The following is a 13517-nucleotide window of genomic DNA, read 5'->3' as shown; positions in this document are numbered from 1 at the left end:
TCCCCTCAGTGCTGGAATTACAGGCCTTCTTCACCACACCCAGTTTATACAGTGCTAGGGATCAATCAACCCCAGGGCTTTGTGCAGCTGGGCAAATGCTCTACCAACTGAGCTATACCACGGGACAGGAACTGAATGAACTCTTCACCTGTTAAATTAGTGCTCAGAGGAGCCAGGGCTTCCCTGTGTATGAGTGTGTCTAAGCATGTATAAAATCATAATAGTGTGTTTGCATCCATGCAGATGTACACAAAGATGCCCAGGTATCTGTGGGTCGGGGGAAATAAAGTGCCTGAGACCAAGACACACACACACACCATCACCCAGGACGGCAGTTTCTAAGTCGTTACTTTTTATTTTGAAAGATTTGTCAAGCTCTTCACGTCATCGTGAGAGTTTGCATGATTAATGAGAAGCAGCTTTTTCATGAAATGCTTGGAGGTGAACAAATTCTTAGCCTGCGAGATCCGACCGTTCCATTGACTTGGAAGTTTCTCTTGATTAGTAGATGGTTATTAGCGGGGTGGGGGGTGGGGGGCATGCTAGAAACTTCATGATAGCCGTCTAGATGTGAAAAATCAAACCAATTTACCAGCTTCACTTTCTCTACGTTACAACTTTCTATGCCTTCCTCTTGAGTCTTGCTTTCCCAAAACGGCCTCCCAGTGCCTGGAGCCCCCAGGAAAAACCCTGAAAGCCCATTATCGGTAGGAGAATCCTGTGAGATGTTCCGGTCCACCCATAGACCCATGGCTTGCCAAAATTGGAACCAACAACCAAACACAGAAAGAAACTGCCTAAAGAGTGGAAGAGACAGTGAGGTCTTGGGCTGCTGGGAGTCCGCACAGCTCCGGAATATTCTCTCAAATCGTTGATCTAGGCTACCATGACTGGATTCTGAACGGTGGATCCTCGGGTCTCAGAGCACCCTTGCCCAAATTTTGTATCCTATGTCTGTCACTTTCCTTTGCCTACCTACGAAACACCTGGGGAAGACCCCAGGTAGCCTCCACCCCAAAATGAGATCAGCAGAGTCTGGATGGGTGAGTGTTAGAGTCAGGTGGAAAATGGGAATGAAAGCGAAGGATACCTCGTGCTTGTGTAAGGCAAGCTCATATGACTCCATTTCCAACACAGCCAGTGAGGCACTGGGCCGTGGAGGGGATGTGGCGGCTGTGGATGGGCCACGCCCCAGAGTCGAGTTACATAGGAAAATGCCATGACTTAGGTTATAGTATCTTTTTTTTCTTCTTCTTTTAGCACCGTTAATGTATTTAGTTAAATCTATGTTAGCACCTTATCCCCAGGCAGAACAGCCGACCATCCAAACATTTTTAACAAAGGGGGAATGGTAAGGGGGACATCAGAGGGAGAGAATCCGGGACTGCAGAAGGAGGTGTGAACTTAGATCACCAGGTCCTTGTTGATGTCCTCTGCAAAGGAAGAAGAGTGGGGGTTAAAAGAAGGTTCTGCCACATAAAAGCAGAAGGTGGCTGGTTGGGAAGAGGAGGGGACAGCAGGAGTGGGAACAGGAGGGTAATGAGCCTCAAAGATGACCAAAATATACTGTGTAGATGTAAGAAAATGTCATAATGAAATCCGTCATTGTGTATAATCACTATATGCTAATAAAACAGGGAGGCTGGGTGTCCGTCCTAGGGTCCTAGGGTCTGCTGGATTTCCTCCCATCCCAGCACCAGTGACCAGTCAAGGTCACTGAGAAGAGGTGGAGTGGGACCTTGATCTCCCTGACTCTAGCCTGTTTCCATCTCTTGAACTGGCTGCCAAGTTGTACTTCCTGTTTCCTCTCCCGAGGCAGCCAGTTCCCAAAATAACGCTTCTGTGGAGGACTAATGTTTAAAGGTCAGGAAAGAGACCTTCAGGGCACAAAGACAAAGACAGCAAATAACAGGCAAAGGAGACAGACAGGACAGACAAACGCCAGACAGAGCCACCAGAGGGGAAGTGACAACATTCCATCCCTCAGGGGCACTTCTTCGCCCTGTACCCCAACACTTACGCTCCTTGATGCCAAAGCAGCCGGCCCATTCGTCCAGGGCGATGTACTTGTCATTGTCCAAGTCACAGGTCTCGAAGAAGCGTGTGGTGCAGTGTTCCATGGGGATGAGGGGAGCACGCAGTGGGGCCAGCTCAGTGTGGGACAGGTACCTGGCAGGAAAGAGTGGGGAAAGATATGAGCATGGGAGAACTCACAGCTCAATACAGGAAGCCAGTGGTAGGAGTCCAGGGCTGGCATCCTGGCTTTACCCACAGCTCTGCCATGGACCTACAATGGAGCCTCACTCTGAGCCTCGGTTTCCTATTCTACGTGACAGGGGGAGGAACTGGCTGTTCTGGTTCTGAGTCTCAGTGGCTTCGTTGTAAGGGTCACTTGGCTGAGTGGTGGCCACACAGAAACAATGTATTCAGCACCTCACTTATGGTAAGTCAAAGTCTAGTGAAATCACACTATAGGTTTTCAGAGCTCACACATCAATACATAGATGCAGATGCCAGAAAAAGGGTCTAAAAACAGACCCACCAGTCTTGTAATAGGGTTGGGTTGTAGCTCAGCAATAGAGCACCTGCCTAGAATCCCCCATTGAGAATCTACTGGTAAAGAATTGGGGAAAAGACTCAGTGGTAGAGTATTTGGCTAGAATCGTCTAGTAAGGGGCTATGGCGTGAGGTGGCTCAGTGATAAGAGACCTTCCTAGAATTTCCTAGTGAGAGGTTTGCCTAGCATGTATCTAGCATGTACCTGATGATGGCTCTGACTTCTAGGAGGGACTGAGCCAGAGCTGGCTGGGCAGCGAGATGGAAAGGGTACAGGACCTTCTTGGTCCTCTGTATATCACGCAATGAACGACGAAAGGATTGCCCTCTGGAGCCCCTCTCACTGTCCTCCCTGCTGGACTCCGGAGCACGATCTTTTCTTTTCTTTCTTTCCTTCCTTCAGAATCCCAGTTAATTGTCCCTAGAATACTATCACCCACAAGGGACTTCAGGGGACACCATGACTCCAATGTTCTTCATAGCCTCCTGCTTGCAAGAAGCCATCACACAGAATCTGAACCAGCCAGGCCCCTCCTTCACTGTCTTGCGAGAAAACCGACTCAGGCAGCTGCAAGGCCACCAACAACTCTGACCAAGAGGAGATTGGAGCATTTTCCCAGTCTCCCAGCCCCAGCAATCCATCTAGAACTTTCTCTAGGCCACTTGGCTCATGGGATCGGGATGTCCCCTAGGACTCTCCCCTTCATACTCCTGTGTCACTCAATTGGATCCTAGCCACAGCAAGAGCTTGGGAGAGGAGCAGCTGAGAGCTTCCCAGAGCCTAGGAGAGCCAGGCACTGGGGGTGGCGGGGGAGTTGACCAGCAGGGTGGGCAGTGTCCTGGCGCATAGCCGGACACGGAGCGAGCAATGAGCATTTCAGAGAGGAGCCTTCCTGGCCTGGTTTCTTTCTCCCTGACATGCCAGCAGGGTGGCCTGCCTGTCCCCTGAGTGACCACCTGTTTCTGACATTCAAAGTGAAGAGCCTAAACAGCTCCAGGAAGGATTGAGTGAGTTGCCTCTTTGGGAGCTAAACAGGGTCTCTTACGCTCATAGCTGCAAAAGGAGGCCAGCAGTGACAGCGGTGTGTGTGTGTGTGTGTGTGTGTGTGTGTGTGTGTGTGTGTGTGTGTGGTTACACAGTGTCAGCTCAGGTGCTTCCTGTCCTCTGAATTCCCCGCACTCTCCTTAATGCCCTGGTCACAACCCAAGTCAGGAATTTGCAATGTGGAAGCCATTGACTGATTTTTGAGGAACTTCTGGGGCCAGGTGGTTTTCATGGAGCTCAAACTCAGTCTGGATCTGGGACATGGCCACTGGGATGCCGACCGTAGTCTGTTGAAGGACCGTGAACAAGCACGAACGAGGCATGAGCAAGGCTGCTGTGCCTTGGCCCTGGGTTACATTGGAGTCTGTTCCTGGATGCTCTAGGGATCATTCTTTGTACTGACGGCTCCTGCTTCTAATGTTAGGGGGTCTCAGGGCTCATCTTTCCTCAGGTTACTCTTTCCATCTTCTCTAACCCTGAGCAGACCGTGGAGTCTTGAGCCGAGGGGCCTTACAAACCCATCTTGTACTCCTACCAGCCTCAGTTCAGGCCAGAGCTGAGCCTATGGTCCTGAGCACCCTGACTCTTACCCATCACTGGGGTGCTGGTCCAGCTGGCCAAACTGCCAGTGGACAGGGAAGATGTACATGTTGTAATTCTTCTCGAAGTCTCGGGCCAGCAGCTCCACGGGGTGATCTCCAGCCTCCAGGCGTTTCTCATTCTCGTGGATCTTCTTCACCTGTAGGTGGGAATCATGAGGTGACCAAGCCTCCCGGCCCCCTCCCCTCTGTGACGAGAGGCCAGTCAAGGCCAGAGCCCACAGTGAGAGGAAGAGAGAGGCCCTGGTGGGAACCAGCAGCTTGTCCATGGATGGGGAGGTCATAGTACTGTCTGACTCATGCCATCGCTGCCTAAGGAGGCTTTAGGAGAGACTGAGAAATCAATATTAGGTCTCTGGCACAGGGCTACATATGCCCACTAAAGGAGAAGACCTGTTGACTCAGATGGAGAAGGAATAATAGGGTTATGCTTTGGGTCCGTCTGTTACAGACCTTCACAGAGCCTCCAAAGGCAGCTGGAGGATTGTGTCCTGGAATCCAGGGTGAAGGCACCCTGCAAAGTGGGGCCACCTAGGGGCCCGGTTCTAAGAACTGGCCGTAGATCCCCATCAGCAGGGTCCAGAGAGGTCAACAGCAGGCAGACTGGTCCAAGCTGGGAGGAGGCCGCTTACCCGCAGCTTCTGCTTCTCGGTGAGGAGGTTGTTGTCCTCATCTCTCTCGTACAAGGTGACCAGGACGTTTTTGAGCCAGTCACGCATGCGCAGAGGGAACTCGGTCAGCTCGGAATCCAGGCAGGCGGGGATGTCTAGGGCACAGAAGACAAGATTAGTCAGCCTGGCCCCACCAGAGGGCAGACACACTACCTGGCTACTCTCGGCTTCTTGCCCTACTCCCTACAGGCACTTCACCTTGGCCATGGGGCCTCTGTCCCTCTGAGGCAGACCCTTCCCAACGTCTTTTCTTGGTAAGTAAAGAAGACTGCATGGGGAAGCTCAGGGGTCCTGAGGCTCCCCAGTTGCACCTAACCTAATAGGGCACACCGCCACCCCAGATGTTCTTGCATCTTTCTAGGTGATGGGTGGGATGTGATCTCAGCTATTGGAGGATAAACCCTGGAAGGTACTTGAAATAACCTCTATCCATAGGTCCAACATAGCAACAGTGGGGAGAAGGCTCAAGAGTGCACAACCTCCAGAACCTCTTTAGAGATTTTAACCCCAGAATGTCACACCTCGAGATTTCATTCAGGCTCTCCAGTCATTGAACTTAGCAGTGAGCAAGGGAAGGCTCTTTCTTGCAGTCAGAGTATCAGACCGTCAGCCTGCATCCAGTTAGAATAGATACCAGCGGGGAGGAGAGGGCAATCTGGTGCATGCTCTTTTGTTACTGTGATTCCAAAGAATGTACCTTTGAGGCTAGGACCACTGCCATCCAGGAGTGGAAAGTCTCCCTGGATGGGGAGGTGGATGGCCTCAGAGGCATCAGCATCCGCTTGCTAAGGGCTCCTTAGAACATGCCTCTCGTCACGGCCCAAGCCTCCTTGCGCACATCCCCCACCCTGTTTTCTCTAAGGCTCTCTAATCTATGCCCTTCCTTGCACACCCCAGCCCTGTTATTAAGAGCTCAGAGCTAACTATTGGGACATTGTTTCCTGCCCTCACTTCCTACAGCTGAAAACCTCAGACTGGGGAGGGGCTCTCCTTTGTTTGAGTTTGGTTCAGTTTGGCTTGCAGAGCAGGGGGATGGGATCTAGGCCCTTGTGCACACCAGACAATCGCTCTACCACTTAGCTATAGTCCCAGCCCACGGGGAAGAATGTCCCCTATACAGAACATGCTATACACAGCTTATGCTGTCTCATGGGCACTGAGTGTGGCTTGGGAGACTCATATGATAGGGAAACCCCATACCAGCAGAATTTGCAGCTTGGGTCACTAACAAGGCTCCCGGCATCCCTCTTCAAAACCCCTAGGCTTTTAGAAAAGGGGGACGAGGAATATGAGGGAATGAGGGGCTAAGGGTCTGTGTCGATACAGAGGAACAGAAGGAAAGGAAGGCATGCCCCTATTTTGAATGTAGTTATTTACTTATTTATTTTGGCATAGATGTGTGCTCACAGTCATATATGTATGTGCACATGGCTGGAAGCCAGAGGTCATTCTCAGACATTACACCTCGGGGGTCATCTGACTTCTTATTTTTTGAGACATGCTCTCTCTCTCTCTCTCTCTCTCTCTCTCTCTCTCTCTCTCTCTCATTGATCTGGTGCTCACTGATTAGGCTAGGAGGACTGGCCTGTGAGCCCCAGGGATCCTCCAGGCTCCATCTCTCCAGTACTGGGACCACACATGTGTGCTACCACACCTAGCCTTTTTACATAAATTCTGGGGGTGGAACTCAGTCCTTAGGCTTATATGGCAAGCACTTTACCCACTGAGCCATCTCCCCAGCTCCAGGCATGCCCCCATTTGAAAAGCATTCAAACTGAAAGGCATTTAAAATATTCTGCGGGCCCAGGTCAAATTTGGTTTTGATTTTACTGTGCTGAAACAGGAATGATTTGAGTTAGCCTTATGAAGGATCAGCCTTGCCTGGCGATGGTGGCGCATACCTTTAATCTCAGCACTCAGGAGTCAGAGGCAGGAGGATCTCTGTGAGTTTGAGGCCAGCCTGGGCTACAGAGCAAGTTGTCTCCAAGAGAGCCAAGGCTACGAAGGGAAACCCTGCCTCAAAAAAAAAAAAAAAAAAGAACATTCTCATTCTTCTCTAAAATGTGCCCCTATGACTGCTAAGTACCTTCCCGGGAGATAAGATGGCCTGAATTTATTTTATGAATGGGTACACTAAAGCTCAGAGAGGGGAAGAAATTTAGCCAAGATCACAGAGAACACAAAGCCGTCTCCCTGAGCAGAAGACTAGAAGGTGTGGGCACACTCACATTTGCATGGCCCAATGTAGTCCAGGTGGAGCTTGTGACCCTTCTTGGTGCCCTCCAGGGTGCACTTGGTAGCAAAGAAGTGGCAGGAGGAGTCGAAGGTCTTGTTGTCATTGCTGCACACCTGTTGACCAAGCACAGAGCACCTCTCCTTCATTCCCAAAGCCTGACCTGGTAGCCCTGTCCTTGCCTATTTCAGAGATGGGGACATGGGAACCCAAACGGTGAATAATAACAGCCAAGTTCTCACACACGAAGCGAATTGGAGGTTGGGGAACAGAAGCCTACTGTGGTGGTTTGAAAGAAGGTGGCCCATATAAGCCCATAGGGAGTGGCACTATTAGGAGGTAATGGCCTTGTTGGAGGAAGTGGTCCTTGGGGATGTATTTTGAGGACTCAGATGCTCAAGCCACACCCCATGTGGCAGTTTCTTCCTTCTATCTGTGGATCAAGGTGTAGAATTCTCAGCTCCTTCTCCTGCACCATGTCTGCTTGTATCCACCATACTTCCCTCCGTGATGACAATGGGCTAAACCTCCGATGCTGTAAGGCAGCCCCAATTAGATGCTTTCCTCTCTAAGAGTCATGGTGTCTCTTCACAGCACTAGAACACTGACTAAGACCATCGCTCTAGACCCCACTGTTCCCCCGTAGGAGAGCTAGGGGTGATTCTGGAGCAGAAGCAAATCTGAGTCACAATCAAGACATGGAAGGTACTTCAAAAACAGTGAAAGAAAGGAAAGGGTTGGGAAAGACACGTGTCCTTGCATAAAGAACACAGCAAGCCAGGAACCATTATCCTTCCAGAAGACACAGTAGGGCAGATGAGATAGGTCAGAGAGTAAAGACACTCAAGCCAGGAAGTTGCTTTAATGCCAGTGCTCAGAAAGTAGAGGCAGACAGAGCTCTGTGAATTCAAGGCCAGCCTAATCTATAAAGCAAGTTCTGGGACAGTCGGGGCTACACGAAGAAACTCTGCCTCAAAAAACAAAACCAAATAAAACAAAAACTTGCCACCAAGCTTACTGAACTAGATCCACATGGTAGAAGAGAACTGACTGCCAACACAGACCATGACATACACACACGTAGGCACACACACACACAAACATACAAACACAAAGAAGGAAGGAAGCATAAGGGTGCCCATGGCCTGGGGCCTGGAGCTTGAATGGTGACATTTCCCTAGTTGTTCACTGAGCATGGGCTGCCTGCAGAGAATGCTTTAGGCAGAGTACCCATGCTCCCAATGGGAGTCTAGAATTGGTCCACACTCAGCGTGTGGTAAAAACATTTTTAAAGTGCCGGAGCTGAATAGCTTGCTGCATGGTAGGTAGGTACTCTACCCCAGATTCAAAGCCTTATCCCTTTACTGTTTTATCTTAAGACACTGTCTCACTACATTGGCCAAGCTAGCTTTAAGCACACTGTGTGGCAGAACCAAGCCTTGAACTTTCAACGTGTCACTTACTCCAGCCTCCCTGTGCTTGGGCTAGGCCTGGACCACCAGGGTTTGCTCAGATAAAACTGAAGGGCCAGTGATCCAGCTCAGCAGGTAAAGATGCCTGTCACATAACGGAAGGAGAGAACTGACCCCAGCGGGCTCCTCTAAGCAGGAGCTTCGCTGCACCATGTATGGGGCTGGGTAAGAGAGAGCGCTGTGTGATCCTCCTAGATGAAGACTCCCTGGATGCTGCAGCCTCTCTCTGCTTCCCATGTGATCCAGATGACTATTTAGGATATGGTCTGGAGTGAACCTCTGCTGGGCGAACTGACTCACTGAGTCCTGCCGGAAAACCTCTGGTCATAGAGGAACCATAAAGAGAGGCTGAGGGCTAAATAAGAGCAGAGACCCAGGTAGGAGCACCCTGTGATAGGGGAAGAACCCGGAGTCAGTAAAGGCTTACACATTGCTGTAGGGGGAGATTGCAGCATCAGAGAGCCATGGGATGGGGGTGGAGTTAAAAGTGAAGTTAATAAGAGAACCTAGACAACAAAGAGGATGCTAAGAGAGACATATATAGATCTACTCTTCATGGGAAGTAGGAAAAGACAAGATCTCTTGAGAAATTGAAAGCATGGGAATCACGGGAGAGGGTAGAAAGAAAGGAGGGAGGAAGGGAGGAGAGTGGAGAAAAGTGTATAGCTCAATAAAAACAATTTTTTAAAAAAATGAAGATAATATTTGAAGCCCAAAGGCAAGGTTTGTCTTGGAAAGATATTTAAAAATAAGCAGCTAGATTGGAAGTTGCTGGAAGAACAGTGGTACCAGGTTTTCTGCCCTGAACCAGATAGTCCCTACCACAATAGTTGGTCTAAATAAGTATCCAAAAAGTATTTGCTTGAATGAATGGATAGGTGAGTGTGTAGAGGGATGGATGGATGGGTAGATAGATGACTATATAGATGGACAGAAGGATGGAAGAAGGATGGATGGATGGATGATGAGCTTTAAATGGTTGAGTAGAGTGAGTGAATGGGCGGTTAAATGGGTGGATGGATAGATGAATGTATGAACAGATGGATGAGTGGATGGGCAGATAGAACGGTGAATTGATGGGTAGCTGAGTAGGTGGATGGATTCGTGGGTGGGTTTATAGTTGTATGGGTGGATGAATGCATAAGAATTGGTGCATATATACATGACAGATGTGTGGATGGGTGGGTGGATGGAGATATGGTAAGTGCACACTACTGGAAATAGAATGGATAGGTTTAAGAAATAACAACGCTAGGTCCTTGTCACATACCTGGCATCCTTTAACAAATGCAGGGCAGCTCTAGGAGTTCAGGATTCTCTCTCCCTTTTCAGTTATGAGGGGATTAAGACTTAGAACTTCTCAGCACCTTGGCTAAGATCTCCCAGCTACCAAGTGATGGAGATGGGGTTGGCAGTGAGCCTTTAAGCAGACCCTAGACCCCCATCTGTAGGCACAATGCTTTACTAACTACATGCTATACAGGGCCAGTGGGATGGCTTAACAAGTAAAGGTGCCTGTCCCCAAGCCTGATGTTTAGGATCCTGCACCCCATATGGTGGAAGGAGAGAACAGACCCCAGGAAGTCCTCTGACCTCCACATGCATGATACACAAACTCATACACACATAATAATAAAATGTAAAAAAAATAATAAGAGTATTAACAAGAGTGCATTCCATCTGAGATTGTGTAGCACTTAGCGATCAAGTTCAGCACAGAGTCTAGAGCCTGGTGGTACGAGTAAATTCTTTTGAATTCTCATCAGTGGCTAGAAGAGTGGGGCTGAGGAGGCCCTCAGCTATGACTCAGCTCCTCTTTCCTGTTCTGACTGGTCATAAGGAGAGGACTTCTGAGAATGGGGCTGCCCTGCTAGGTCTCCCGTGCCCACCAATTTCTTAGCACATTGAGCTTTTGCAGGATGCAGATCCCTGCTCTTACCTTCTCAAACTCGCCAATGGGAGCAGGGCAGGTGGTGGGGTCCTGGCACACACACATCGGGGTGTTGCTCTCGTCCAGCTCGCACACCTTGCCATGTTTGCAGTGGTGATTCTGGCAGGGGTCTGGAGGACAGAACATAGTGTCAGCTCACCAGGATGGCACAGCCCCCTACACCACACAGATGGGAATTTGGGGCTGACAACTTTTGGCTGTACTAGACTCCCAACACCAGAGATTTGGGCATCCCTCAATCTCCTGTGCTCAGTCATGGAGTTTAGGATAGCAATTGACTCAGTCTGGGGATTAGAGATTCAGTTCAAGGTCAGGACTAGGCCCTTTTCAGAGGGTTGAAACCTCAGTCTGGGACTCAGAAACCTGGGGTGCATATGGATCTCCCAGAGACTGAAACAACACCTAGATCCTCAGTTCCCTGCTGAGCAACCACAGTACAGCATTTCTGGATTCAAAGCACTTTCTAGAATGACTTGGAAGATTGAGCTGTTGTCATGGATTCAGTGAGCTGTGAGGTCCAAGGGAATAGAACCAGGTGTCCCCAAAGGAAAAGGAAGAACCCAGGCCCACAGTAGACAATGGGCCCCCCGCTTCGACAGGAAACAATGCCTGGGCACAGAAGAGGAAAAGGATATGACTCAAGACCCCAGCCCCTGCTTCAGTAAGCCTGCCGAGCTCTCTTCAAATACCCTTAACTGTCCCCTCAAGAAAGCTGAAGTGGGTGCTGGGGATTTGAACTCAGGTCTTCATACTTGTGAAGCAAGTGCTCTTACCCACTGGGCCATTTCCTTGGGGCTTCCATCTGCACAACTGCTTTGTTAAGATATGGAAGCCCTAGTTCAAAGGATTCAAACCTTGTTTCAATCTCTGCTTCCAAAGTCCATGCCTTTGATCCGTGGGACCCGGATGCCTCAGCCTCTGGGCTGAAGCCTGGAGCCCTGAGTCACTCCCTCTCTACTCAAGGCATTAGAACTTATGTCAGGCTCCTTCCCTACACCCCTGCTTCCTTGGATCAAGTAGAAATTGAATGAGTCAGTCAGCTTTTTCAGATGGGCTCCTGGGAGGAGCTTGAGTCCAGACTGAGGCCCTGGGGGAATCTTGGTGACCAGATGTGACCATGACCTTTGTGGGAATGTGACACCCAACTGTGGCGTTTCCTCGGCCCTTCACAGCTTGGATGGACTGGTTATAAATAGATCTATCCCAGACTCCCCTAGCCTGAGGATTTCCAGCTGGCCCTCTACAGCTGCCAGGGCCCCACAGTGCATCCCCTCGGTCAGAAACTTCCTGCGAGATGTCCTTGTGTCCACACGGGCAAGGGCCATCTAGATGTGCCAAGTGACAGGGAAGAGACTTACTGTCAGCCACCACCTCCTCGACCGTTTCCTCAGCACCGTCCTCAAACTCTCCCATTTCCACCTGGACTGGGTTGGCACCCACAGGGACCTGGCATGGAAGAGAAAGAATGAGGACAGGGGTCCCCACCCCATCCCAGTCCGGGAAAAGAGTTACAGAGGAGGAAGGGACCTGCATGAAGTTTCAGAGACCCACAAGAGAGTATGAGGGACACACAGGAAAAATGTAGGCTGGGCCCAGACCATGGTGCAAATGCTAGGGTGGAGAATTTAGATGGAATCCTATATTTATTATTAGTCTGTTCGCTTTATTATTCTTTATTAATATGTCTAGAGCCCCCAAATTCCATTAAAATAAATCAGAGGCCTCCAAGATGTTAGGACAAAAGACCTCTATGCCTGCCAGGCCCAGCTGCGTGGGTCCCTTTGTTTCACAGCAGGGAGACTGTGGATAATAGTGGAAGAAATATGAAGCCCAAACATTCCTGAATCCTCCCAACCTTGGGGCTCAACTGAAAGTTTGGGGAACAGTCAGGAGTGTCTGGGGATGATCCAGTTAATATTGGGTCCTGTGTGCACACAAGAGGAGGACATATGGACCATTCCAGCAAGGAGCCAGCCCCACTGCCCTTGCCTGGATGGGCCAAGGAAGGGACCAAGCAGAAGGGGGTCAGGGGTGGGGTCACCACCAATGCACCACATACGTACCCCAGTATCCTCAACCACAGTTTCCTCCTCAGGGGCTTCAGTCTGCTGCTGGAAAAGAAAACAGGGTTCAGAGAGTTAGTTCCTCCCTGGAGGGTCTCTGGCTAGGAGCACAAGCCTGGGGGCACTGAGGTCTCAGGCTGGGAACACAAGCCTGGGAGCACTGAGGTCGTCTCTGGCTGGAGCCCACATTGCAACTCCATTCTCCTTTCTACCTTCCTTCAAAACGTTTGTTATTGCATTTTTAATTAATTTGTATGCAGGAGTCGTATGTGTGGGATGGAGTGAGCACCCACGCCACTGTGAAATAGCTTGTGGGAGTCGATTCTTTCTTTCCACCGTGTGAGTGGGTCCCGGGAACCAAACTCAGTTTGCCAGGCTTGGCTGCTGAGCCATCTCATTGGCCCCCTCTTTATTTCTTTCTTTCTTTTTTTTTAAAGTATGGAATACTTCATGTGTTCCTGTGTCCCCTTGCATCAGAGTTGTGCCAATCTTCTCTGTATCATTTCCGTTTTAGTCAATCTACTAGTGAAGCAAGCCCTTATCTCAATACTTCATTTCATTTCATTTGGGCAGGATCTTGCTTGCTACAGAGCTCAGGCGGGCCTTGAACTCGCCAATTATATTTTCGCCTTCCAAAAAGCTGGAATCATGGGCTTGGGCCACCACACTTGGCTTTTACAGACTTTCCACCAAACCATTATTTTATTGACAGGAGTGTTTTTGTGAGACCCAGACAGAATAAACACCCTCTGTGACTTCTTTTTTTTTTTAAATATTTTATTTATTTATTATGTATACAATATTCTGTCTGTGTGTATGTCTGCAGGCCAGAAGAAGGCACCAGACCTCATTACAGATGGTTGTGAGCCACCATGTGGTTGCTGGGAATTGAACTCATGACCTTTGGAAGAGCAGGCAATGCTCTTA

The 13517-nt window shown here is 49.6% G+C and overlaps 1 protein-coding gene and 1 non-coding gene across 4 annotated transcripts in view; both read right to left on the bottom strand.

Moving 5' to 3' along the window:
• Positions 1-330: 330 nt before the first annotated feature.
• Sparc (secreted protein acidic and cysteine rich) overlaps positions 331-13517 on the bottom strand; it is a 24653-nt gene continuing 11466 nt past the window's right edge. For 2 of the 3 annotated variants that reach the window (XM_005350045.3, XM_013347376.2), the window contains exons 3-10: positions 12591-12638; positions 11886-11973; positions 10516-10637; positions 7100-7220; positions 4833-4966; positions 4192-4340; positions 2021-2169; positions 331-1433 (exon numbers count right to left, since the gene is read on the bottom strand). In XM_005350045.3, the coding sequence (XP_005350102.1) occupies positions 1405-1433; positions 2021-2169; positions 4192-4340; positions 4833-4966; positions 7100-7220; positions 10516-10637; positions 11886-11973; positions 12591-12638 (840 nt within the window). In that variant the 3' untranslated portion in view covers positions 331-1404. The remainder of the gene's footprint in view (positions 1434-2020; positions 2170-4191; positions 4341-4832; positions 4967-7099; positions 7221-10515; positions 10638-11885; positions 11974-12590; positions 12639-13517) is intronic. The other variant, XM_005350046.3, reaches the window with a different exon arrangement.
• Positions 13023-13124, bottom strand: LOC113456359. The gene has a single exon (XR_003377183.1). It is a non-coding gene; the product is annotated as a U6 spliceosomal RNA (small nuclear RNA).

This window comes from Microtus ochrogaster, chromosome 7 (genome assembly GCF_000317375.1).
Source record: "Microtus ochrogaster isolate Prairie Vole_2 chromosome 7, MicOch1.0, whole genome shotgun sequence".
Classification (NCBI taxonomy): Eukaryota; Metazoa; Chordata; class Mammalia; order Rodentia; family Cricetidae; genus Microtus; species Microtus ochrogaster.
This window is presented reverse-complemented; position numbering and strand designations above follow the sequence as displayed.